We start from the raw sequence: 27,582 nt of genomic DNA on the forward strand, positions 1-27,582 counted from the left end.
TCAGGCTGCTATTAGATCATATGATCCACAGCAGTGATATTTGGCTGTTGTAGTTAAGAACCTTAAGGAGATATATTAAGAGGTAGGTTCATTGAGAGAAAAGAAGGTGAAAGCCAAGAGAGAGAGCTTCCATCTTGTCATGTCTCTCTATGCCCGCGGACAGTGGCTTAATATAGGCATCTGTTTAGCCCCGGGCCCCAGTGCCTGATACATATGAGACCCTTTGAGAGACTGCTATGTTGTTTGTTGTGAGCAAGTCCTACTTGCATGAAGTTTCTGTACCCTGTTGTCTGAGTTCCCAGGCGTCTGCAACCAACAGCTGTATCTGATCCATTCATGGGATGGGAACTTCCTTGTTATCCTTGTGTGAAAGGATATTGAGAATTGTAGGTCTGAGGAGCAGGACTCTGTTGAGAGAGTTCCAGGTCCCAAGAATGCTCTTTCCACCAGTTTGAAGTCTCAGAGGTATGAGGAGCATATGACTGCCATTTTTGCAGAACTTAGAAGAATCTGAGAGTCGGATAGCTACAAGACACCTTCTCTGCCTAGCCCTCCCTTCAAGTTTCCAGCCAAGATTGTCAGACACTGGTCCAGTGCCTGTTTTCCTTTTTCTAGTATATGCAGGCCAGGCCAGATCAGCCACCCACTTCAGTGGTTACCCTTCAGAAGAGGAAAATGCAGCTTTCTCCTGAGAGAGAGAGAGATTCAGTAGATTATGAAAGTAAAGGAGGGGATAGGCAGAGATGGTGCAGTTGTTGAAGTAATTTGCTGTGTGAGATGGTATCAACATAAACTCAAGATGTCCTCCCACCTAAATTATGATCCAGACAGTGTGGAAACATTTTTTTCTGGTCCCCCCAAAAGACTGCTCATGTAAAGACTGTATAATGAGAAGCTGCTTAAAATGTGGACTTGCAAGGACAGACGTTTTAGTATGATCTGACATTTAATTTTGTTATAAACTGAATGGTGTGTGTGTGTGTGTGTGTGTGTGTGTGTGTGTGTGTGTGTGTGTGTGTGTGTGTGTGTGTGTGTGTTAAAACAGCAGCTGTTTTGAACTAAATTTGGAACACAAAGTGCAGACGAATAAAATGTTTATTTCTCCTAGTGACTTTACGATATATAGCTCGACTAACATGCTACCACTCAGCAGGGCAGGGTCTTGTCATTTTCAAGAAAAGGGTAGGAGGTTGGCATAATGGTTAAGGTGTTTACCTTATAGGCACAAGGTGCAGAGTGTTATTCTCACATGAGGTAATTAGCTAAGCTTAAAATGGCCCACAAGGGCAGTTAGCCTAGTACTAATCTTTTAACCTATGTCTGTATATATGTATGTGTGTGTCTGATTGGGTCACAAAAGCCCAGTATCAGCAGAGGCCTGGGAGAAAAGCTCCATTTAACAGAGAATATAAAAAAAAAAATTCAAACACATTACACAGCAGTTGAAAATTATACATTTTATACATTTCAAAAATAATCAACAATATTGTAAGGCAGAGAGATGTACTAAAAATATGTTGCAGAGAGAACAATTAGAAAAAGCAAACTAAAGCACTATATACAGTTCTGGAGAGCGTCTTTGTGATATTTCATAGTAGTAATAAGTAAAAGTCGTGTTTAGTTCAATTGTAATTGTAAGGGGGGAATTAGTATAAATCAGGAGGAGGTGATTAGACAATGTTATGTAAAGTGGTAGAGAGAGTAGGATAGACAGATGATGATGAGGAGGTGGAGATGAGTAAATAATCTGTGCAGATAGGGGTGGAGAAAAGTAGATGAGATTGATGTTCAACCAGGGTGTTGGCATGAGCAGGGCCATGAGTTTAATAGGTGGCCTTTTTTGAAGATGCTTGATGGTTGGTTACAGTTCTAATAGCCTGTGGAACAGAATTTCAATTTTTGGCAACAGAGTAGCAGGAAAGGTTATTTCCCATTACTTTTTGAGGTTTATAGATGGTGAGAAGTTCTTTATCATTAGAACGAAGCTGTTTGGGTGATAGGAAGGAAGACTAGAGCTTAGTGCAGGACAGGCATGGGGTTTATAAATGATGTTGTGGGCAGTAACTAGTTGTATGAAATCCAGGTAGTGGGGATAGTTCAAGCCATTTCAAACTTTTAAGGGCGTTGCAGTGATGTGTGTAATATTGTTTATTGACAGCCAATTTAGCAATTTTGATGTACCATGTTTCAGGTTTAATTTTAATAAATACCTGCAAATTGGTAAAGATAAGGGCACCATACAAGAGTGCAGGAATTAGAAAAGTGGTGGCTAAGGTGATTTTAGAAGAGTTAGAAAGTTTTTGTGTGTATAAAGCAAGCCAAGTTTCTGGTGAGTTTTTTATAGTATTTTGAATGTGGAGTTCAGATCTGAGGTTGTCATCAATTGTCACACCGAGCAATTTTGCATGGGATACACTTTTTTTTATCTCTGTATTGTTCAGGGAGAAGATTTTATAGCTGGATTTATCCTATAGGTGTGCTCTAGGAAGAAATAGGAGTAGTTTTGTTTTTTGGGGGTTGAGTAGTAATTGGGCTTTGTGAAGTCAGTTTTCAACAAAGGTGAAGGCTTCTTGTGTGATTTCAAAAAGATGTGCCAGAATGTCAGATGAGCATTTTAGTGCTGAAACATCAGCATACTCTATAAGTAATGCTTGCCTAAAAGAGGTATAGAGGTCATTAATGAAAATGAGAAGTGGGCTAAGAATTGAGCCTTGGGATACACTCGTGGCAGCGGGAAGCTAAGGACAGTATGTTGCCATCTAACAGTTTCCTATCAATCAGTAGGTAGCTTTTAAACCACTGAAGTGAAGGAGAGGATAGGCCGGGATGGTGCAGTTTTTGGAGTTTGCTATGTGAGATGGTATCAAAGGCTTTGGACAGATCCAGAAATATGGAAAGACATAAGTTTGCCAGAGTCCCTTTTGTAGTTTATATGATCTAAAAAAGATAATAGTGCAGTAGTTGGTACTATGGCCAAGGTGGAATCCATGATGAATAGTGGTTAGGACCTGCTGAGAGGATATGGTGAAGATGAGTGTGAATGCATTTTTTTTAGGATTTTTGAGAATTGCAATGGGACGTAAGTTAGACTCCTGTAGAGTTTTCCTCTCTTGTGCAGTGGGATGACGTATGATATTTTCCAAATAGCTGGGAAGCAAGATTCCTGTACGGCTGTGTTGATTAAGATAGCTACTGGGTAAGATATGTCTTCTGCTGTCATCTTGAGGTATTCATATGGGAGGTTTTTGGCAGCTGTGGAACAAGGTTTAAGTTTAAGTAGCAGTTTTTTTTTTTTTTTTTTTTTTTTTTTAGTATATATATTGTTATATGTTTTAAGGTAAACGTGTTAGCATTTTTGGCTAATGATTGTTTGGATTCATATTTTTCAGATGTTAATATGGTAGTGTAAGGGCAGTTGATAATATGTTATGGGTTTGTGTAGGAGAGGGCAATGTACTGTTGGTGAGGGCAGTAGCTCTCTCTAGAAAGTGTTCATTAAATTGAGTCGCTATTTCGATGGGGGGGGTGTAGGTTTGGGAGGGATATGGATATTTTTTTGACCCAGGGTTGAGTAGTGTGTGAATAGGAGACAATGTTTTTGGACTATTTTTATGATTAAGTTGTAGTTGGTCATAGTATTGTTTCTTATATTTGTTTTATAGTTTGATTATGAAGTTCCCTGTATTGCTAAAAGCATTTTTTTTTACTTTGCCAATCCCCTCCAAACGTTGTCTCTCTGGTCAGCATAATGATTTTGGTGAGGGTGGATAGCCAGAGGGAGGGTTTTACTTCTAGTCTTTTTGTACATAGAGTGTTTAAAAATGATATTATAAGTTGTAACTGCCTTATATAATGGGAGAATTTTTAGTATAGACCAGTTGAAGGATCTTAGGATACTGTGGAATAAATCTTTGTTAAATTTAGTGAGATTCCTGGTGAGTTTAAATTGGTGGGTATTGGGGTGATGAGTGGCAAGTCTGTGTATGTATGCATGGAGATGGTTACAGGTAGAATATTTACAGTGGTCTGAGATTAAAATCCAATCGAAAAATGTGCCCTTATTGCTTTTGCTGCACCTAGTAGGTGGTATGATTACTTGAGTCGGACCAACTAGATTTTTGCAGGATGAGGGACTGTCAGAGGTTACATTTTGCCAATCAGTATTGACATCACTTAGAATTATTTTTTTTTGTTGTAAGTAATACTGTTAGATAGACGGGAGAGAAATTCTCCAAGTATGGGTATGCTGTTACCAGGTGGGATGCAAATGACAGTAATACAGTGCGTTTCTTTTAGAGTTTAGCTTTAAAATGGTTATGAGTATTTTGACAGAGTTTAATTTTTGGAAAAAGTCAGAATAGGAGGAGAGGTCATAGTAGCTAGGTACAGCAGGGCAACTCTTCTTTTTTGTGGGGTCGGCCATTCTCATAATGTTACAGCCTGGAGGTAGTATTTCTGCGTCTTTCATATTGGATTTAAGTCATGTTTCAGTTATGGCTAGGATATCTGGGAATATAGTGATATACAGGCATGTAGATCTGTAATCTTATAAATACCACAGCAATTTAATGTTATAACATACTTATCTTTTTGGCTGAACTTGCACTTGATTGAATGTGAAACTGGTATGTCTGTGAATAGGAAATTGATTGGGTGGAAAATGTCTTTGTATCAGGAGTAAAGGATGCATTAGAGAAGGGATCGCTTGTAAGTGAAGGAGGGGAGTTACACACACACACACACACACACATATATATATATATATATATATATATATATATATATATATATATATATATATATATATATATATATATATATGCATGTGTGTATGTATATGCATATGTGTGTATATATATATATATATAAGTGGATTCATATCACTTCACTGAAAGACCATTTCACTGACAAATCACATAAAGTTCATTTCACCTAAAACTCATTTCACTGGCAAGTACTACTCTAAGGCAAGTCAAAGGTATATGTCCTTTTCCCCACTGTAGTGTGATCCTGATGTTAGTATATATAGTTGGGGGGGTGTAGCACCCCACCTAGTTTGGTTTTACCAAATAATGTAAAACAAAACCAGACAACAGAAAACTAAATTAAGTCATGGGATATGCCCCCCCCCACACCCTCCCAACTATATATACTAACACCAGGATCACACTACAGTGGGGAAAAGGACATATACCTTTGACTTGCCTTAGAGTACTTCTCGTCAGTGAAATGAGTTTTAGGTGAAATGAACTTTAGGTGATTTGGTTTCAGTGAAATTGTCTTTTCAGTGAAGTGATATGAATCTATATAAGTATATATGTGCTTCTTCTGTCCATTTTCCTGCTGACCATCTAGCCCTTATTGTTATGGTGCTCATTTGTTTTTCAGTGTCATGAAAAATTCCTGTCAGCGTGTCCATCTTCCAGGCACCCATAAGTTATTTTCTATTTTTTGGCGATAACCTGTCCTCCAGTACCTGAAGTGTGTGTTTGCTCATATAAAGGCCTGATTTGCTTTCCACTTTGAGCATGCTCAGTTTTGCTTATAGGTGCATAGGTGTGTTACTAGGCTAATGGCCCTGGAGCCTTTACAAGCCTAGCCCATAGGATTACCCTGGCATCATGCCACCCGGCCATAGTTCTTAGTGCCTCTGTTGAGTAAAGCCACTGGAGTGATCCCCAGGATGAATTTTCTATTTCCCATCCACTCATCAAGATTTCTGTTGAAGAGGGCCAGTGAGGTGTTCATGCTCCTTAAATGAACCATGCAGATGCAGCTTGACAGAAACAAGTATGTCTCCAGCCAACATTTCGTATATTGTGTTTCTCTCTTTCCAGTAGATGCTAGTATTGCAGTGGGCCAGACCATCTCCCCCTCCCTAGGATGGCCAAGCCAGCATTTTGGCCACACGTTCTCAGCCTCCTTCAACCAGCACCTCCTTTGGTGCCTTAGCTGCTAGTTTATCCTGAGTCTCTTTAACCCCAGGCAAAGCTTTATCCTTCTTTACTACAGAGCTAGTATCTTGTATAGTCAGTTTTCCATCATACTTTTAAGTAACATCTACTGTCTCAGGTACATATTTTAGAGTGACTTTCTTGGCATAGTTTTCATATGCTTTTGTTCTGTTTCCACTTGAAGCAGCATCTTCTGCAGTCCTGGATGAGACTTTCTTGATATTCTTTTCAAGGATTTGTGGTCTTTTACACTTAACTTCTTCAGCATAGACTTGTTTGTGGCATTTCTCACATCTGTCCACTATGGATAACTGTTTATTTTCTGTCTGAGCTTATCTTTTTAATGCATCTGTATATGCTGTTGCTCCATAGGTAGATGGCCTATTATCTTGGATTACAGTTCAGGTACTGTTAACGTCTGACCTCTGCTTGCAGCACATCTGGCTTATTCACACTATCATGTTTTAACACTGGTGCACTTGTAGCTAGGTTTTAAGCATTTCATAACATTTTGTTCATAGATTCCTGGGGTATGTCATACTCGTATAACTTTCTAAGAGGTGGTAGTTATGTCAGACATATTAAGTACAAATTTTGCAAGATACTGCATCACCCATAATAATTTCCTTAATGCCTGTTTGTCTTCTAATTTTGGCATTTGCACTGTTGGTTGTGTGTAAATAGCCTCCATGCGTTCTTCAATCAGACTGAAGACTGTAGGAAGGTGTGCCTCATGACATGCAGTTTCCTATTAAAGCTGTATACCCCATATATGACAGGGAGAGCCTGGGCAGTCAGTGCACTTTCATTCCCATTGAAGCAGTGCTCTTGCGAATGTCTTCTCTCCCACAACACAGCTTTCAAGAGTGCTCATGAAGTGAGAATACGGACTTATATTACGAGCAACCATTTGATCAAGAAAGCCATAGTTCTGTCAACTAATTCAAATGAGCTGAAAAGGTTCCCTGCTTTTCCATCCCACTGTACCCTGCTGTTGCTGTGTGGGAAGAAAATTATCTTACATACTTCAAAGCCTCTGACTGACTTCAAAGATCTGACTGACTTCAAAGATGATCCCAGCTTAGTTTCTTTCCCATTCTACTCATCATTTCTACCACAAGTGGTATGGTATTCATACGAAGATCAACACTAGTAATTTTTACCTGGCTAAATAATTTTTTTGTTTAATTATATCTGGACATGCTGAGCCTAAAATCTTTAGTGGTACTTTTTGATAAGTGGTTTAAAGTATGCCTTTGTTAAGGCCCACTTGGCAGTCACTTCACCTTATCACATAGTGATAGTAGTGATTTTGTCCACCATTCTCACCATCTAGACAGCATATAATGTATATATAGCCAAAGTAGCAGCTTTTACCATTGCAGTTCTCCATGGTAATGTTGCATCCTCTTTCCTGAGCTGAGATAAGGCTACCCCTAAATAGCAAATTAATTTTAAACATTTTAGACATGATTTATGCTCTAGTAGTAATCTTAGAATGAAAATAATACAGTAGTGCAGCTATACGCACCATAACCGTAGATGTTCATATAGCAGTTACTGCGGCAGTAGACTGTCATCTTATCCCCTTTTATAATGTCTGGACCTTTTCCACCTCTTTTGGAGGATAGATAAGTAAGTACTGTTATCTTGGTAGGGCTAGTCTCCCCCTCACTTAGCCTCAGGGTACATTTTCTTGACAAGCATAGTTCTCTGAGTCCTACATCACTTGCATCTTCGACATCTGCCAGTTGCTGGGCAGGATTCTATGTGGGGGAAGTCTGACTATCATGTTTTGGGTGTTTTCTGATGGCTGTCAGACACACTTAGTGCTTATGTCTTACTCCAGAAGAGAACAGAAAATGTCACAGGTTGCTGTTCTACTTACAGCTGATGTAGGGAGAAAACCATTTGTGTGTGTTGCGGGGATGTGTAAGTGCAGTAGACATCTGGCTGGAAAAAATAGCCATCTATCTGTGACTATTTCCCATATACTGAGACTTGTACTGCTTTATTTCATCTTTCTACCCTTGTGCGTAACACTTCAGCTGCTACTGTCTTACAAGGTTTACAATTATTTTTTAACCTTACAGTTTATTTTCCTGTAGGTGCAGTTTCATTTAAGCAGAAGCTAAATTAGGGATCTTTGAGGTAGGTACACAACCCTTATCCAGTGCAGGAATGGCATGCATTCCTCAAGCGTGAGAGTTCAAGATTACTATTTTTTTACAGAGGTCCTTATTGAAGACAATCTGATATGCTTACTATTTACATATCTTTTGTTTTTCTTTATTTTAAGGTGATTACTGACATCTGGAACTGGTTGTTACTGAACAACCTGTATTGAGTGGAAGTACTAAAGCTGCACTGGGTGGTCACGAAAGTTTAACAAAATGCTGGAAGACTACCGTTTGCTCTTTTCAAAAGATTTTTTCTTTCAGACTCTGACAAATTTTTATGAACTCTGTTAGGTAGTAACCTATAATGATTGACTGCTGGTTTTAGAAAAATTTAATGATGAATATATTAAAATTTCATTTTTTTTGTTTATTTTTTAAAAACTTCTTTATTTTTAAAAAGAAAGTAAATAGTATGTTAGAGTTAAAATAAAGGGAATCAATCCAAGCCTGATATTTTTGATTTTACTTTGTAAACTGATTTAATTGAATATCTGCACCTTGTACTTGTGTGATTAGAAAGATCAGGCCTATTTAACACCAAGTATCATCACCTTATCTTCTCCAGTGTACCTCAGGTTATTAAATGATTTTTATTGTCACCAGTGGCTGCATAAAAGCACCCACATTCCATGTAGTTTAATAGCATTTCCTACTAGTGATCACTGGACAGAATAATGTCCGCAAGTTAAGTCATGTTCTGTGGCCTCAGTACTATACTGTTTCCATAGAAACACAAGTTTGTAAGCACCCAGTCAATAACATTTTTGGTCATTGCTTCTTATTGGCAGGAATATGTTGAAAAAAGTATTTTTATATGAAACAAATCATCTTCATTATGTTTTGAAGAGACTGCAAATGACCTTTGTGTACCTGTTTTTTGTTTAACCATTGCTAATTATCCCTTTTGTTTTAGTTTCTCTGATACCATCTTCTTCTCTGCTCACACCACATTCCTTTCTGTTCTTTACCTTGTTTTGGGAAGGGCAATTATGTGGAGCATTTGGTTATTTTTCTTTATTTATGCACATCATGTAGTGGTACCAAGAGTATGAGCACTGCATTTTGCTCATTTTCTCCAACTGTCTGTTAAGCTCACTGCTGTTGGTGACTGTCACCCAGCTTCCATGTGAGAAAAGCCACACAGTATCACAGCCTGCACTCCCTAACCCTTTGTAATGGGGACAGCAAGTCATTCCTTCCTTAATATGTGTTTTTGGCTAGAAATACAAAACTGCAGCAAAAGAATTTGCAGATGGCAGTCTCCTAGCAATGTCTCTAAAGATGCCTTACATCCACGTATTGTCCATTTTACCTTTATAAAACTTCAGCAGTAAGTACAGTGGATATAAAAACTTTATACACCCCTGTTAAAATAGTTTCATAGTATAGTACTAGGCTATCTGCCCTGGGGCATTTGTAAGCCTAGCCATAGTGATGTGGCTTTTGCCACCCCATGAAATGGTACAAAAATGTACAGAATAAATCTAGAATACTGTGCCTCTGTCTAGTAGTGACACAATGAAGGTCCCCTTATATAATAGAATTAGTTTACTGTGCCCCTGTCTAGCAGTGACACAGATGTGACCCCTGGGGTAAACTTACGATCTCCCATCCACTCATCAAGATTTCTCCTGAAGAGAGTCAGTGAGAACTGGGATCCTGTTCCAAAGCATGGGAAGTCTCTGGGTTATGAATCTATCCCTCCAGCATGTCCTATTCGTACTTGTGCCGAGGTTTAAGTCTTTAGCTCTCGTGGTCCTGATGGATTTGGATTTTTTGAGGTGGAGCATGTCCATCAGATCCTGATTGGACATGGCCTTGTACGTCAGGCAGAGATCACCTCTGAGCAGGCGGTATGCTACTGAATAGAGCTGAAGTTTCTTTAGTCTGGTGGAATAAGACATATGTTGGAGACCCTTGATCCTTTTGGTGAGGTACTTTTGTGGTCTCTCCAGCTGTTGCAAGTGCCGGGTGAGGTACATACCAAATGGGGCATTGCACTCAATCATGGGTCTGATGAGGGAGGAATATAGGGGTACAATGACATCCTTGGATCTGGATGTGAATCCCTTCATGATGAGGTGTGCAAGGTAGAATGTTTTTCTAACCACTTTGGCCAACGTGGGTGTCAAATGAGAGGTCGCTGTCTACTTGGGTCCCTAGGTCTCTGATTACTTTTTCCGTACTCAGTGGGTTGCTGTCTATGTGATAATTTGTGGGTACTTTGTTTTTTCCAAAAGGGATGACTATACATTTTTTGGCATTTAGTTTAAGGCCGTGACTACGGCACCAGTTGTCCATTTCAGTGAGGCCTTTTGGTAGGATGTGTGTGTCTGCTGGTGTATCGACTATGGCGCCTAGTTTGCAGTCATCTGCGAACTTTGTTAGCCACAGCCCTCCCATGTTTGCTTTAACATCTGAGAAATAAATGCTGAACAAGAGGGGTCCCAGGACAGATCTCTCTGGGGCACCACTTGTGACTGTCTTTGAGTCTGACATTGCTCCAGCGATTTTAACTTTATGGGTTCTGTCCTTTAGCCAGTTTGCAACCCATCTAGTGACATAAGGGTTTACTTTTAAGCTGTTGAGCTTATCTATGATTCCTGAGTGGGGTATTGTGTCGAAGGCCTTAGCCAAGTCCAGGTATGCTGTATGGACTGCTTTGCCCTCATCAATGGCTCTAGTGACTATTTCGAAAAAGTCAACCAGGTTTAAAAGGCAGGATCTGCCCTTTACAAAGCCGAACTGGGTGGGGTCAAGTGTCTGTAGGTCCCCTATGTCTCTGTTTATGAGTTCCATAATGATTCTTTCCATAGCTTTGCAGACCAGGCTAGTTAAGCTTATGGGGCGGTAGTTTCCAGGGTCTGTAGAGGCACCCCCCTTGTGGAGTGGGACCACTGTTGCTGTACGCCAGTGTTCAGGTACATATCCCAAGTAAGGCTAAGGTTAAATAGCATTTTTATGTGTGGGTTTAGCTCCTCTTGAGTTCACGTAACACGCACCCGGGATGCCGCCAGGTCCCATTGATGCTGTGTTTTTGCTTTGTTTAGGGCGGTTCTCACTTGGACATCTGAGATGACAGGAGATTACATTCAGCTGGGATAAGTATTTCTTCTTTTGGGGGTGAAGGAGGCGAGAAATTTGCACTGAACCTGTCAGCCAGAATGTTAGCAATATCTGTGGGTTCAGTGTATTTTTGTTGTTGTGAACCAACTCTGAGCATATCTGAGGGTTTCCCAGGTTTCTAACATAGCTGAAGAAGGCTTTGTGGTTATCTTTAGTGTCCTTAGCGATTTTTCTCTCAAAGTTTGCCTTGGATGTTTTTATGAGAGAACGTAGTTTTCTGCTAATGTTGATCAGAGATGTCTTCCTTCATGGGATTTCGCTATGACGTGCAGTAGCTTCCTTCTTTGTTATACAATTTGTTTATGGCTGAGGTCCACCAGACAGGACGCTTACATTTGGTGGAGAGGGACTTGGATTTGTTTGGGATTGCATGATCCATGCATTCTTGGAGATGTCCATAGAAAGCATTTGTGAAGGATTCGGCATTGTGGGATGTGGTATCCACTGGCACAGTGGGCTTAAAGGATACCATCTCAGTCTTAAGAAGAGTGAAGTCTGCTTTTGAGAAGTTTTTCACTGTGATCTTTTGTGCTGGGGGTGGAGGTGGGATATGTATATCCAGGGTGATTAGTTTGTGGTCAGATCTCACTAGTGAGGGGTATACTTCCGGTGTGGAGCATTTTGTCCCCATGTTTGTGATGATCAGGTCTAGTATATTATCTCCCCTAGTGGGAGAGGTGACGAGTTGTTCCAGTGCATTTGAATTTATGAATTCCAGGAACCTTTGGGCTAGGGTATTAGGGCTAGAATAAATGCCAGGTTTTTGTAATATAAAAATTGAGACCACAGTAAATTACCTTTAATGTGACCTATAACCTGTACAGTTTATTGAAAAACAAAGAAATCTGTTAGGGGAAAAATATAAAAAATAAAAAATATACAATAAGCTGGTTGCATAAGTGTGCACACCCATAAACTAATACTTTGTTGAAGCACCTTTTGATTTAATTACAACATTCAGTCTTCTTGGGTACACACCTGCCATCAACTAAAGAGACTCTGATTAACCCCAAATAAAGTTCAGCTGTCCTAGTAGGATTTTCCTGACATTTACTCAGTTGCCTGCTGCAGCAAAAGCCATGGTTCACAGAGAGCTTACAAAGCATCAAAGGGATCTCATTGTTGAAAGGCATCAGTCAGGAGAAGGGTACAAAAAAACTTCCACAGCATTGGATATACCATGGGACATAGTGAAGACAGTCATCAAAAAGTGGAGAAAATATGGGACAACAGTGATGTTGCAAAGAACTAGACGTCCCTCCAAAACTGATGAAAAGACAAGATGAAAACTGGTCAGGGAGGCTGCTGGGAGACCTACAGCAACACTGAAGGAGCTGCAGGATATTCTGGCAAGTACTGGTTGTGTACTACATGTGACAACTATCTCCCATATTCTCCATATGTTTGGACTGTGGGGTAGGGTTGCAAGACGAAAGCCTTTTCTTACACAGAAAAACATCCATGCCCGGCGAAAATTTGCAAAACAATACAGCACGTCTCCCAAAAGCATGTGGGTAAATGTGTTATGGTCTGATGAGACCAAGGTTGAACTTTTTTGACCACAATTCCAAAAGGTACGTTTGGTGCAAAGTAACACTTCGCATCACCAAAAGAACACCATCCTCATGTGAAGCATGGTGATGGCAGTATCATGCTTTGCTTCAGCTGGAACTGTGGCTTTAGTCAAGTTGGAGGGAAATATGAACAGTTCCAAATACCAGTCACTTTCGGCCCAAACCTTCAGATGTCTGCTAGAAAGTTGAAGATGAAGAGAAATTTCACCTTTCAACATGACAATGACTCCAAGCATATATCCAGATCAACAAAAGAGTGGCTCCATCAGAAGAAAATTAAAGTTTTGGAATGGCCCAGCCAGAGCCCAGACCTAAATCCAATAGAAAATTTGTGGGGTGACCTGAAGAGGGTTATACTCAAAGAGATGCCCTCGCAGTCTGACAGATTTGGAGCGCTTTTCCAAGGAAGAGTGGGCAAATATTGCCAAGTCAAGATGTGCTATGCTGATAGACTCCTACCTAAGAAGACTGAATGCTGTAATTAAAAGGGTGCATCAACAAAGTATTAGTTTAAGGGTGTGCACACTTAATGCAACCAGCTTATTGCACATTTTTTATTTTTTATATTTTTCCCCCTAACAGATTTGTTTTTCAATTGAATTGTACAGGTTATAAGTCACATTAAAGGTGGAAAAATTTTTGAAATGATTTATTGTGGTCTCATTTTTTTATATCACAAAACCCTGGCATTTTAACAGAGGTATGTACACTTTTTATATCCGCTGTATTTCCATATTATTGCTGAATAAAGCCATTGATGGAATAAATACCCAGCAAATGAAGCTTAAAATGTCTGAACATTAAAACTGGGGGATTTTGTATTTTTGCTCAACTTAACTAAAATATGTGAAAATGTTGTTAAACTCAGGAATGCATACTGAAAAGCAAATGTAAGCTGTAATCTATCCTATTGTTGTCTTATACTAAAACTACAATTTTCTGTCAGGACACTAGCACCAGCATGTGGGCAGGAACAAAGTGTCTGCATATCTGTCAACCTCTTAGTACAAGAATTCTGGAAGAAATAAAATATGACTGTATACAACTGTCCGAAATCTGAGAAAGATTTTGTATGTTTTTTTATAACCTTAGAAAATTACTAGAACAACTGTTTTTATTAGCTTATATTTTCTGAAGGATATGAAGGCTACAACTCATTATTTAGTCATTTCAATCTGCACCAATTTGCCAGAAAACTGCAGATTTTGCAAAGAACAGACCAAAAATATGAGGCAAAAATTTGGACATTCTGTTAAATGAAGGATAGCTGAGAGCTATGGGTGCCTGCGCTGCTAATAACTTAGATTTCAATATGAGCCTAGGACATTGGAAGATTCACTTAGGGCATAAGATGAAGCAGCTATTAGCCAGTTTTCCTCTTCTGGGAAGGAAGTAATGTTAATAGCTGTTTGTGCAACATCTATTGGAGACTAGAAGCCTCACAGTCAGCAGGTTCGTAAGTACTATGCTAGATGTTCATGTGGACAATTTTAAACCAAGCCAAAATCCCTTCCAAAGGTGAGAATCAAGCCCTGTACCTTGTGTCTGTGAGGTAAGCACCTTAACCATTTTATCAACTTTCAATCACTCTTAAAAGATTTGCTGTCAGCGTAAGTGATTCTATATAAAGCAGCCTATTTTGTGCCTAGCCAATAACCTCACCTGTGCCTTGTATTTGTGAGGTAAAGGCTTTGACCATTATGCCAACCTGGGTTTGGCAAGTGTAAATCATTATGCACTGATGTTAATACATTTAGCCAGATACTTGGTACACCATCCAGACCTGGGATTTTCCAGTAAGCAGCCTTTCTTAATTTTGTCTCAACCTCTTCAGCTGTTGAGTTCATTCAATGTCATATCATCTGTGTTAGCACTTCTTATTGTTTCTTTTATCTCTTCTGTCAGTTCAGCATCTTTATGTTTAAAAGGGTCTTCTTAAATATTTCTCTAGTACATATTAATTTTTTTCTTTTTTTATTTGGTGTTACTGTTACGTTTTTTCCCCAATTATCTATTAAACACTTTTGGGTCATAAGCACATTGCTTGTTTTGTACTTTTCATTTATATATTTCTATATGTTCTCCAAGTTTTCTGCTTGTGCTGACGTTTTTGCTTATTTTTGGAGATTTTGCTGAATAAATACTGATTTGTTGTTACATATAACCTATTACTTTTATCACTTCTGTCTAAGAGGTTATGTTGATCTATTCCATTTGAGCTCGTAAAAAAAGGAGGTTCACAGGATGCGCCACATGTGATTTGCAGGCACATTATTCATGTGTTGACATCATTGCATATTGTTTCCCCTGGTTAGAAATACTGACCTGCTACCACAGAATGATGCAGTTCAGTGGTCAGCCATTCCCTAATGAGTCTACACTCCCAGGGTTAAAAATTATTTGCCATGTGGCTCTGTTCCTATAGAAGATTCAAAGCTCACTTGAGGAAGGGATGTAGTTGGAATCAAACTAAGTAACTGTAGAAGTGTTCAGCAGTAGGGCAGGGGAACAACCTTGATATTAGTGATGGCTGAGAAATAACTGGAGGTGGGATAGCAAAATCAGTTTTCATTTTTACATTGAGGTAAGAAGGCTTTGCTTAAGAGTATGTAAAGCCATTCTTTAGCAGCATTTTTATCAAAAATTCTTTATTTCCAACAGCTGATGCATCTTCTATCATGCATTATCGTATAGAGATTTTGTTAATATTTTAGTGCATCTTAATTATCTGTCCACAGAAATGGCTCAAGTGATTATTTTCAGACGTTGTAGCAGCTGCAACAGATGTGAAAATTGTTCTCACAGACCACTTAGTAGCTGTGCTTTTCTTTTATGTGATATTTACGTTTATGTATGCATTACTCTACACTGTATCTTTGGAATGGATTAGCAAATGTTAAGAAAAAAAATCCCCAGTGACAATTTATACATTGAAACTTGAAAATATGTGGGAAAGACTGATTATATTCACAAATGTGCCTTTTATCCTGTAGATGGCAGAATACAACAACCAATGGTTTTGTTGTCAGCATCATTGGATAAGACTATGATTCTCTGGGCTCCAGATGAAGAGTCCGGTGTGTGGTTGGAACAGGTATGTTTTCCCAAATGTGTGACTTGTCATCAGGTGCAATAAAAATTCATCTCTTTTTTCGCACAAAATGAGAAGATTTGCTTGTCTTTTTTTCTCATGGCAGCAAGGTCAGAGTTCACAGGCTTCTGGGTGGTAGTTCTAATCACAGTTTCACTGTTGTACAGGTCTGTCGGCTGCTGAGCCCGAGATAGATAGTTCTTTTCTGTTCCATTGTGTTTGTCATGTTACGAATAAAATCAACATATTAGAAGGTCATTAACTAGGGAAAAGTTATACAGTAACGGTAGTAATGATGCTTAATAACAACAGAAGATAGAATTATTTTAAACATTGGCAGCAGAAAAGTAAAGTTTGAGTATATTTATTCTCTAATCTAAGTCTAACAAGGAGATAACATTTCTGCTTTAAATATAGTGAGTAACCAGGGCTGTAGAATGTCCAGTGACTTATAACCAACTGTACATTTTTGTCAATGAGAACTAGTTTCCCAGAATTCTCTGTAAGTTACAAAACTGGATGTTAAATTAGAAATGCTGTCCGAACTAGTTTCTTTAAGTTGCGACCAGGAGGCTGTTGAAGGGTATTTGCTGATTGATATTTTGAAACAACTTCCTTGTCACTGCCCACATGCATGGCATGAGAGAGTCTACTTTTCACATGAAAAATGTCTGCAGAATATTTTCATGCAGTGCATTCCTGTTTAGAGACATATCCTCTTTTCTCATTTTATGATTAGTAAATGAAGAGCTGTGGAGAGTATAGAAAAGTTATATTATGGGAGCACGTGTTAGCCACAGTTTCGTGTAGTTTAGAGCACATATAGAAAAGCAATTACTTAATCCTTATTAGACAAGGGATTGCTTTGAGTTTGGTTGCTTTTCTAAGTCTGTCTTACTATGTGCACAGCTGTCTGTTCCAACTGCAGATGCCATAAAACACTTGTTATGGACGTGTGTTGCAGATGCAGATCCTTTGTGACTTTTTAACTTTGCTAGATATGATTGAATCCATTTACCACTTTTACCACTGTAGCTTACAGTAAATTAATAAATGTACTGCAGGCAAATTTTCATCATCAAAATTTTCTTAAATGTGCAGTAAGATGGACTGGAGATGATGTGATCTTTAATATGACACCATTGCACATAGAAGCATGATTTGATGACAGGAAAAGGACTGGCGTCCTTCTTTTCAGAGTTTGATGTGCAAGCTTTGTCATGAAAGCTAGTCTTTACAATGTTGTAACCATCCCTTTATTTCCCTCCATAGCTTTTCATTCTGCCACCTTGAGCAGTTTCTGCACCCTTTGATATTTGCAGTACTCTGTTGCAGTCACCATTTCTGGGATTCCTGCCTGCAGGAGCCTAATGTTCTGGCAGACTTCAAGAACTTTAACTTTCCCTCCTGGGTTCAGATGGCGTCCTCTGACTTAGCTGTCAGGGCACCAGTGGTGTAAGAGGGACATCTACCAAAGCCATCTTTGCATCTTTCTTGTAAACAGTCTTTTTGCGACTCTTTGCTTAACAGATCATTGACAGCTTGGTGTGCTGTCCTGCATTCAGATGTTTCAGCTGTGTGTGTCATAGGGGAATCTTTTCTAACTGTACTACAGAGTTTTTGCATTGTTGTAAATAATGAGGAGAGTGATAGGGACATGTTTTTTTCAAAAAGAGTAACTGTATGAATTGTGGCAAACAAATTTTGTCCAAGGAATTTTCATATTTCATAGCCTGTGATTTTTCTTTCTTTTTCTTGAACTTGCAGCACTCTCTGGGCAGTTGTCTGCACACTCGAATATGACATAGAGCCAAATCTGTTAAGGACTACGTCACTGAAAATAATGTATGTACCTGGTCCTGTGTTGCCACCACATCAGCCAGAGTCTCCAGGAACCTTCCCCAGAAGTGAAACCAGTCTGAAAAATCCCCCAAGTAGATGAAGTAGGAAGCTGACGACAGCCGTTGTGAATCTGAGGGTTTCCCTAGGTCCAATGACACTGGGACTGGAGAGGCACTTTCATAGCCCGCCGTCACGGAGATGGTTTTGCCCCCCCCCATGGAGGCTACCACTACATTGCTTTAAAGGGGCAATCCCAGTGTTTAAAATTAGCGTCAGAGTTAAGCTGACAGAAGTCATGCCCACTTCGACAAGTCATTTTCATTCCCACCCATAGTGTAATTTTACTTTAAATATCCTGTAAATCCACAGTTCGTCTTGCTTCAGCTCCCAGGTTAAACTAATCTTTGGATTTATGTTCCTTTCCGACTTGCATTGGATTAGGGAACTATGCCCCCGGCCTCCTGGCTCATATTTAAAATAAAGAAAGCTGTGATGAAGCAACATTAAGTTGTAAAAGCGCTTACCGTTTGTCTTCTGCAATAAAGTACAGTGAGTGATTTCCAGTGTGTAACTTTGGTGCCTTAATTTACTTTTGCTGTTATTGTGTGTTTTGGGCACCTCAGTGTACCTGCAGCCGTTTGGTTTTTGCATCTTCAGAAAGTCACTACACCTGTCTAGTATTCAAAAATCAGAATACAGTAAAACATGAAAGAAAGAGAAATATGATTTCCAATACTATTTGCCTGACTCGTATGCTTTCTATAGGTAGAAGCCATGTCATAAAATTGTTGTAGATGGCTAAGATTCACAATCAGCATGTATTAAAATATGAAATGAAAGAAACAAAAAACTGTGTTTACTAATGTTTTAAAAGCCTTGCATTACTGATGTGTTTTCTAAACTAGCAGCAACAGAAGGTCATAAAATGCCTGAAAGGCTACTTTTCTCAGTGGGTAAAATGCGCAGATTAAACTAATGAATGGCTCACAGGGAGAACTGTTGTCAGTACAACTGCAATTTGAGATGGAATTTGGCTAACACCTTTGAAACTTCCTTCAGGCACTCTTCCCTCAACCAAAGGTGAGCATGCTCAAAAAGGCAAACCTAAAATGTAAACAAAGGCTGAATCAAAACAAAAAATCCCTGGGACTGTCCCTTTAAGAACATCATCCCAGTCTGAAACCACCAAGATGTTGGTTGTCTCAGTTGGCATCCGCAAACTTACCTCAACCTAAACCAAGTGGGTGTTTGGTGTAGCCAACTTCCCAGGCTTCATCCAGTGATTTATTCTTCCAGGCTTAGGATTTCATGATCTTTCTTAAAGCCAAGCAGCTAGCTGTGAAAATCCCCGAAGTATCAGGGGCTCCTTCTAAGAAAAGTAGAACTGATCCTGCCTTGAAAGAGGATTTAGATGTCCTTCCATTCTCATGTTGCAGTATTCATAACCTTAGGGAGTTGCTGGTTGCAGCACTGGACATCCGGCCAGTATACCAAAATTTTAGAAGCTGGGGTACATGTGACGTAGCATGCAAGGTCCATAAACTGATATTGGCTATATCTGTGACGTCTGCACATACCCAGTTCAGAACCTTTCTGCCGCAGCGAGATTCAGACGTCCGATTGACAGTTCTGCAATCTGGCATTTGCTTGACATCAACCTTCCAATTTTCTTGATCGTTTACTGGCTGTCTGCACTAAGATAAGTACCCTTGTGGGATTTTTTTCTTGTTTCTTTGCTGTTGTTTCAGGCGTACATGCTTTCCACTAAGGGAAAGTGTGGTTGTGGTAGGCAAATCCCATATAAAGACACACATGAGCAGTGTTTATTTTGTCTAGGGGAGGCCCATGATTACAAAGCCTGTACCATTTGCCAATCCTTTGTTCCAAAAACCCTTAAAAGCTGTCCAGTGGCTTTAAAACTGTATTTAGAAAATCAGCGCCTCAGACGTTTGGCGTCCGGTATGGAAAGTGGAGCAGGCCACTCTGAGGAACCGCCTAGGAAGAAGGCCAAGAAACTTAGACCTGACGTCCTAGCTGCGCCTCAGTTGTCCGGTGAGATCCTTGAGGCGAATATCAGCCCAGGATCGCTCTGGACATCATATATTGCACAGCAACTGGAAACCTAACTGGAAGCCAGTGCTGCGGATACTCAGAGTACATCCGGTGAGGTTTTTCAACCATCAGAACCTGATGGTGAGGGGGAACCACGGCTCTTGGTTTTGGAGGGCCCTGCTACTACTACAGCCTTGCCATCTACTATTACGACGGCTCCTAGGCACACTTCTGCTCCTTCCACTCCTTTAAAAAGGAAGCAAAAGGAGAAACACACTTCTAAAGATCCTACTCCACCCTGGGAGACCTTCTCCCAAACCTCTGTTTAAGGCTTTTCAGGCTCTTCAAACCTGGATTCCCCAACCAGGCCTACCAATTGTTCCTCAGATACTGAGGAGAGGAGTCTTGCTCCTCAGATGAGAGTCCTTAACTTACTGCTCCAAGTTAGGCTCCCCAAAGATTTTGTTAACCCTGAAGAAGAAGAGTCTCTTACTCCTGACTCCCATGAAGAAGATTTCTTTTTTTGGAGATGCCATTTCTCTACTTAGGCAACATTTTAAGTGGGAAATGTCAGATGTCTGTAACAATAAAAAGAGATATTTCGAACTGTTGCAGATGGAGCAGCCCTCATCATCTGCAGTCCCATCTTTACTCCCAGCATTCCAGAATGCTTTCTCTGCTACCTCACAAAGCCCAGAATCACAGCCTCCTGCTTCTGAGAGACAAGACAGATTCTACAAGATGTCTGCCAAGGAGAGGGTTCTTCTAAGTCTACTGCTTATGCCTTTGTATTAAGGAGATTTTCATGGTTGAGTCTTCAGCCTTTGCCTTTGGATGTCCAAGCTAAGTTGTTGGATCCACCCTTGGACAACAAAGACCTTTTTGGAGCAGCCTTACTAAAGTCTCTACAGGAAGAAGGTAAAGACTTACAAAATTTAAAACATTTACTAGTCTCACCTGTCCCCAGATTTCATAGAAATTACCCCAAAGACCTAGCTTTGTCAAGAGGCAGTCCTCTCATCCCTCTACTTCTCAGGCATACCAGAAAAATATCTGCTCCCAGTCTTCTACCACCTCCACGCCGTCATCCTTTCGGAGGCAGCCAGCCCAAGACAAAGCTCCTCCACAGTGACTCTCCTCTCTTAAATAGTTCCACCCCCATTCCTAAGTCTTACCCTCTCCCTACCTTTCTGTCAAAAAAATCACCTCAGACAAGTGGGTGCTTTCCATTATCCAGAGGGGATACTTTTACTTGGTGGGCTACTCTACGCTTCCAGGGAATAACTCAACCCCCTCACAATCCGATGCCACTATTTCCCTCTCTCCTGAGCCAACTGCTATCTCAGGGGACCATAGAAAAAGTACCAGAGGATCAGTTAGCCAAGGGATTTTATTCAAGGATGTTTTTGGTCCCAAGAAAAGATAGCCCTTGGAGACACATCCTCAACTTATCCCACCTCAGTTTCTTCCTCAAAGTGCCCACTTTCAAAATGCTCACATTGCAGCACCTCCTTCCTCTCATACCTTAGCAAGTATTCTTGGCCTTACTAGATTTGAAGGATGCTTACTTACATATCCCCATCTTCCCACCTTAAAGAAAATATTTACAATGTTCTTCATGTTTCACTGTTGCAGTCATTACATTTGGGTTATCTGCTTGCAGGTAGCCCTCAGTCAGCCTGATTAACAAAATCTTGGGTCCTGCATTGGTTGCTGTCCCTTCTTCCATGACGTCAGGGGTACAAACATGCAGCCGATGCCATTACATCAGTCTTCCTTGCCGTGCGGTGCCCGAAGCAGAAGCAGTTCGCAAGTGCTGGTCGGCCGACTCCTGAAATTTTCGTTTTTGAGTTTCAGAACCGAAGTCTTCAACTAAAAGCCAAGTACCCCATTGGGGAAACTTTTTCTTGCTCTTAACCGATGTCAGTAAAAATGAATAATTGCATTACTTGTGGAAAGCAAATACCTCATAAAGATTTTTAATTCGTACTGTATTCCTTGCCTAGGACCAGACCACGACATACCTCGCTGTCAGTTTTGTGCCTTATTTAAACCACAAACTATCTGTTGTCAGTATATTTACGCTTCTAAATATTTTGGTGCTCAGTTCAATTATCCTGATATGTCTTTGGTCAGCCATCCGACTACTGACATTCCGAAAAAAACACAAAGATAAAAACAGAGACAGGCCGCCTAGGTCCAAAGCTGCTGACGATGCTTCTCCTAAGCCAGTCACCAGTTCGCCGGTACTCAGTGAGGTGCTTTCGCAGCCCCTGATACCCGCTACTTCTGATTCGCAGGCCTCTACTGAGACCCATTTGGAGTCCGGTATGTCACAAGATGCTTCAACTGTGGAACCTGCAGATGTCTCTACCTTGGATGGGTCCGCAGCCACTGTGCAGGCACCGGCTTCTGAGCATGTATTCAGGCCTACTGACTTGCGTATTAAACCGACACCATCTTCTTCAAGGCCTAAATCTCGAACCATGCCTAAAAAAACTGATGCCCAGACCACATGGTCAGGACTCTATGCCTAAAAAACAGATAAGAATGGCTGACGACCTTATTACTTTAATCAGGGGAATCCAACCTTCCCCATCTGAGACCTAGGGCTGAGTTTGTTTATGATACTTCCAACCAGGATTTTGAATTTTCTATTTCCTCTGATGACCAAGATTTACCCTTATCTACCTATGAGGATTCTGATGCTGAGGACTCCATTCCCTCTGCTTCCCCCCAGAGGATTTCTCTTTCGGTGAAACCTTGCATACTCTTAGGGAGCATTTTCGTTGGGAAAGTCAGGATTTCTCTGATTCTAAAAAGAGGCTTAGGGATTTCTTACTCCTGCCCCAGCACAGGCCTTTAGACATACCTCCTGTATTAGACATTGTTGATGATGCATTTGCAGACTCTAGCTTGGCACCTGACCTGCTCCCAGGAAACCTGATAGGTATTACTCTCACAAGTTCCTTTTCATAAATTCTGCTGTGGATCCTGAAACCATTTCACAGGGGCCTAAGGGCATTAAAGCTACTACTGCCAAAAATCCTACCCTTTCTGATAGAGACTCCAGGATGTTGGATAGATGGGGTAAGAAGGTATACACTTCTGCAACTTTGGCAATTAGGGCCTTAAACTGCCCGTTTCATATGTTGAAGTATCAGCAGCATATTATTGGATTGCTTAAACAGAAAATGATGTTTCCTGATTGTGCTTGAAAATAAGGTTTTACAGAATTTATTGCATTCAGCTGAACAGGTTGGAAAACATACTTTGCAATGTGGTTTTGACTCTCTAGAGGCATCTTGCAGGGTTACTGTAACTGGGTCTGTACTTAGAAGGCATGCTTGGCTTATGGAACAATCCCTACCAGGTCATGTTAAAGCAAAATTACTGGATGCTCCCTTAAACCAGGACCACCTGTTTGGCAACAAGGCAGAAGAAGTTCTTAAAAAGATGAAAGAAAAAGTTATATCTATGCAAACTGTTAAAGATTTTTTACCGCGGTGGTGGTGCTGCGGTAGCATTGTCGTCTCACAGTTAGACGTTACCCGTTCGATTCTCAGTTAGAGCGTCTTCTGTGTGGCATCATGCGTGAATGGGCGTTCCTTCGTTGAAGGTTGTGTGTTAGGCCCGGCAAGCCAGTACGTAAAAATCTACTGCCAATCATTAGCGGACCGGACTTCCGCTGTGGCGACCCCTAACCGGGAAAAGCCGAAAGAAACAAACAAACAAACCTCCAAGATTTAGTAGGCATTGGCCTTCGAAGAATTGGTCCTTTCCTGCCACTTCCAGACCTTCTCAGTCCAAACCCAGATCCAGCAGAGCTCCCAGGCTGCAGTCCTAGGGTACACACATGACTTAGCAGTGGGGGGGGGGGCTCCACTTCCACATCTGGGAGTAATAAGACTCCCCCCTATGGTAAGCTGTCTCAATGGCTTCCTTTTAAAATTTCCAAGCACTTATCAACTGACTGCCCCTTTGGGGGCAAAGATTGCTCTTCATGCAAAGAACTGGGAACTCATTAACCAGGACAAATGGGTTTTAAATAGCGTCCCAGGGATACAGATTTCACTTCCACATGTTGCCAACACCAAGCGGGTGGCCAGACCTACCCCCAAATTAGTGGGCAGAGGCCCAAAAACAAGTAGTTTCTCTCTCAAGCATGGGGGCTATTCAATTGGTACCAGAAGAGGAAAAGGGACAAGGTTTCTACTTGAGACTTTTCGTGGTACCCAGAAAAGACAATTCATGACGTCCTGTCCTGGACCTGTCTACTCAAAACACCTTTTTGGAGATTCCAAAATTCAAGATGCTGACTCTTCACCAGTTGCTTCCTGTGCTAGGCAAAGATGCCTGGTTGGCAACACTAGATGTAAAAGAAGCATACCTGCACATCCCAATCAGGGAATCTTGCAGAAGATACCTACGCTTCAAAGCAGGCTGCACGCACTATCAGTTCGCTGCACAGCCTTTTGGCTTATCTACTGCGCCCAGGGTATTCACAAAGTGCCTAGCTCCAGTTATTGCATTTTGCAGGCAAAGAAATATTCAAATATACCCATACCTGGATGATTGTCTAATTCAGGCAGAAAGCCAGGACATACTTTTGAATCACCTGGCCTTTGTACAAAGGGTTCTAACTTGTCTGAGGTACACCATAAATGAAAAGAAATCACACCTGGTACCCTGTCAACAAATGATATTCCTGGGAGCAAGCTTGAATACAACTTCCCAGATGGCTTTCCTCACGCCAGAGAAACAAATTCATTTGACAACCTGCTTCAAACAAGTGGCTACAAAAACCATGCTATCTGCAAGACAAATACTGCAAGCCTTGGAGTTCATGGCCTCATGCATTCTTCTAATTCCATATGCAAGACTGCATATGAGGAAACTACAGTGGTATCTAAAAAGCCTATGGTGTCAACATTCTCAGGATCTAGAAGCAATGATTCCTATCGTACCTTGCCTACGCCTAGAGTTCCTTTGGTGGGCAGAGGCCTGCCACCAAAATAAGGGACTACCTTTCACACCACCCCCTGCCACCCAGACCCTAACAACAGATGCATCAGACTATGCATGGGGGGGCTCACCTGGCAGGGAAGTGCATTCAGGGCAAATGGAACCCAAGTCAAATGCACCTGCATATCATTCAAAAAGAAATGTTAGCTGTACAGAATGCTCTGACAGCCTTCAAGGACCATATTCTTCCAGGACAACTAATGGTAAAGACGGACAATACCACTGTTATGTGGTACATAAACAAGCAGGGGGGTACACATTCTTACCCCCTCTGCAGACTAGCCATGGCATTGTGGAACACAGCCTTGAGCTACCAAGTGCACCTACAAGCTCAATTCCTGCCAGGAAAATTAAATACACTGGCAGACGGACTAAGCAGAAAACTCATGGACCCACGCGAGTGGAAACTGGAACCAAGGATTTGCAGCATGTTGACAAGCAAATGGAGGAGCCCGGATATAGACCTGTTTGCCTCTCCCCAGAACTACCAATTGAACAGCTTTTGCACAAGGACTCCCCACAAACAAGCCTGGAAAGTGGATGCTCTGTCCTTCAGCCTATGCCTTCCGCCCCTCTGCCTCTGCTTTCCAAAGTACTACTAAAAATCAAACAGGACAAACCAAGGATGATTTTGATTGCTCCAGACTGGCCACCCCAACACTGGTACCCCCTCCTGCGCAGTGTATCACGGTTGTCCCCCATGGCACCTGCCTCAGACTCCTTCCCTGTTGTCTCAGCAGGAGAACCAGATTCTGCACCCTCAGCTTCTAACACTGAACCTATCAGCCTGGCTAATTACCTAATCTCTCCTGTACCATCCCTCAGTAAACCTGTGATGGATATCATTTTACAGGCAAGGAGGCCTAGTACTAGAAAATATTATGCTAAAAAATGGAAAAGATTCTGTGCCTGGAACCAATCTCAAGGGATGAGCACAGCAGCGCCCAATTTACCTCAGATTTTACAATACTTAACTGAGATGCTTCACAAGGGCCTGTCTTTTTCCTCCATCAACATTCACGCCTCAGCCTTTTCAGCTCATTATAACACAGAACCCTCCTCTCTTCTCTCATCCACTGCTCAAGCAGTTCCTCAGAGAGGCCAAAAATTTGAGACCACCCAGGAGAGCTCCAACCCCAGCCTGGGATCTTAACTTTGTTTTGGAGAAACTCACTCCACCTCCTTTTGAGCCAGCTACTACTGCAGACTTAAAATTTATTTCTTTGAAAACAGCTTTCCTTTTAGCAATCACTTCAGCAAGAAGGGTATCTGAATTACAGGCCCTTATGGCAGTGGAGCCTTTCATCATCTTTCATGCGGACAGGATGTCCCTCAGAAACGATCCATCCTTCATGCCCAAGGTGGTATCCAGTGTGGCTTTTAATCAGTCCATTCATTTGCCAACCTTCTTTTCCCAATCCACAGAACAAAGGGGAATGGATACTGCATTCCTTAGATGTGCACAGACAACTTAGATTCTACTTGGACAGGACTAAACTTCAAAGGAAATCTGAACAACTGCTGGTGGCATTTGCTGCAGGGGCAGAGGAGAAGGCTATTTCAAAGCAAACCATTTCTAAATGGATAGGCCATTGCATTCATTTCTGCTATAAGCACCATGGAAAACCAATCCCACAGGAGATCAGACCTCACTCCACCAGGGCTGCATCTATCTCTACAGCCTTTCTCAGAGGAGTCCCTATCAGGGACATCCTAGAAGCTGCTACCTGGAGTTCTGTACATACTTTCTCCAAGCATTATCATTTGCCAATTTTCCCTAAATCCAGAGCTGGCTTTGCCACTGCAGTCTTGCAGGGCCTTATAGCTGGTCCTAACTCTATCTAAATTCCTCCTCCCAACCATAGCTTTGGGAATCTATCCAAATGTAATGATTGCAATAGTGAAACACGAAGAACATAGTACAGTTGTGTACACTTACCATAAATGTAGATGTTCGAGTGTATTCACTGTTGCAGTCCTGGTTACTCTCCCTCCAGCCTCCTAACTTCTTTTGGCTATACTTCTACTTTCCTTTACTATGCTTAAAAGCTTTTTGGTGTATTTTCTTTTTTGTTGGAGGTATATCATTGTATTTTTATATTTAATTGCTTCCATTAGGGGGGCACCTGACATCTAGGACAAGAAAAACTGATGTAATGGCGTCTGCTGCATGTTTTATATCCCTGGCGACCTGACATCATGGAAGAAGGGACAGCAACCGATGCAGGACCAAAGACTTTGTTAATCAGGCTGACTGAGGGCTACCTGCAAGCAGATAACCCAATTGTAATGACTGCAACAGTGAATACACTCGAACATCTACATTTATGGTAAGTGTACACAACTGTACTTTTCTCAGTGGGTTCATCACATTTTCAGTTCCCTGCATTGCCCTTTGGCCACTCCACAGCACCATGAGTATACAGAAAGTGCAAAGCCCCAGCCATTGCACAATACAGACGGCAGGGCATACACATTTATCCCTACTTGGACGATCTTCTTATTCTGCACCAGGATCTGCTAGCCCTGTCCAAACACCTGGACACGGTTTGCAACTTTCTACAGAGTCTAGGCTACACAGTGAATTGCCTAAAGTGTCAAATGACTCCTTCCCAAGACCTGGTCTTCCTGGGGTGCAGGATACTGACAGAATTGATTTCAGTCTTTGTCTCTGCCCATAAAGTGGAATTTCTTTGTCTGTTCTTTCACTCTCTGCTACCTCTTATCTACCTTTTCAG

At 41.1% G+C, this 27,582-nt stretch overlaps 1 protein-coding gene across 1 annotated transcript in view; it reads left to right on the top strand.

The window, feature by feature from the left end:
• The window catches only part of ELP2 (elongator acetyltransferase complex subunit 2), a 1,608,146-nt gene that overhangs the window by 838,137 nt on the left and 742,427 nt on the right, over window positions 1-27,582 (top strand). The window contains exon 10 of the mRNA XM_044065497.1: window positions 15,828-15,928. Coding sequence (XP_043921432.1) covers window positions 15,828-15,928 — 101 coding nt within the window. The remainder of the gene's footprint in view (window positions 1-15,827; window positions 15,929-27,582) is intronic.

The sequence above is a fragment of the Protopterus annectens genome, chromosome 3.part0, assembly GCF_019279795.1.
Source record: "Protopterus annectens isolate FY-2018-M chromosome 3.part0, PAN1.0, whole genome shotgun sequence".
NCBI lineage: Eukaryota > Metazoa > Chordata > Ceratodontiformes > Protopteridae > Protopterus > Protopterus annectens.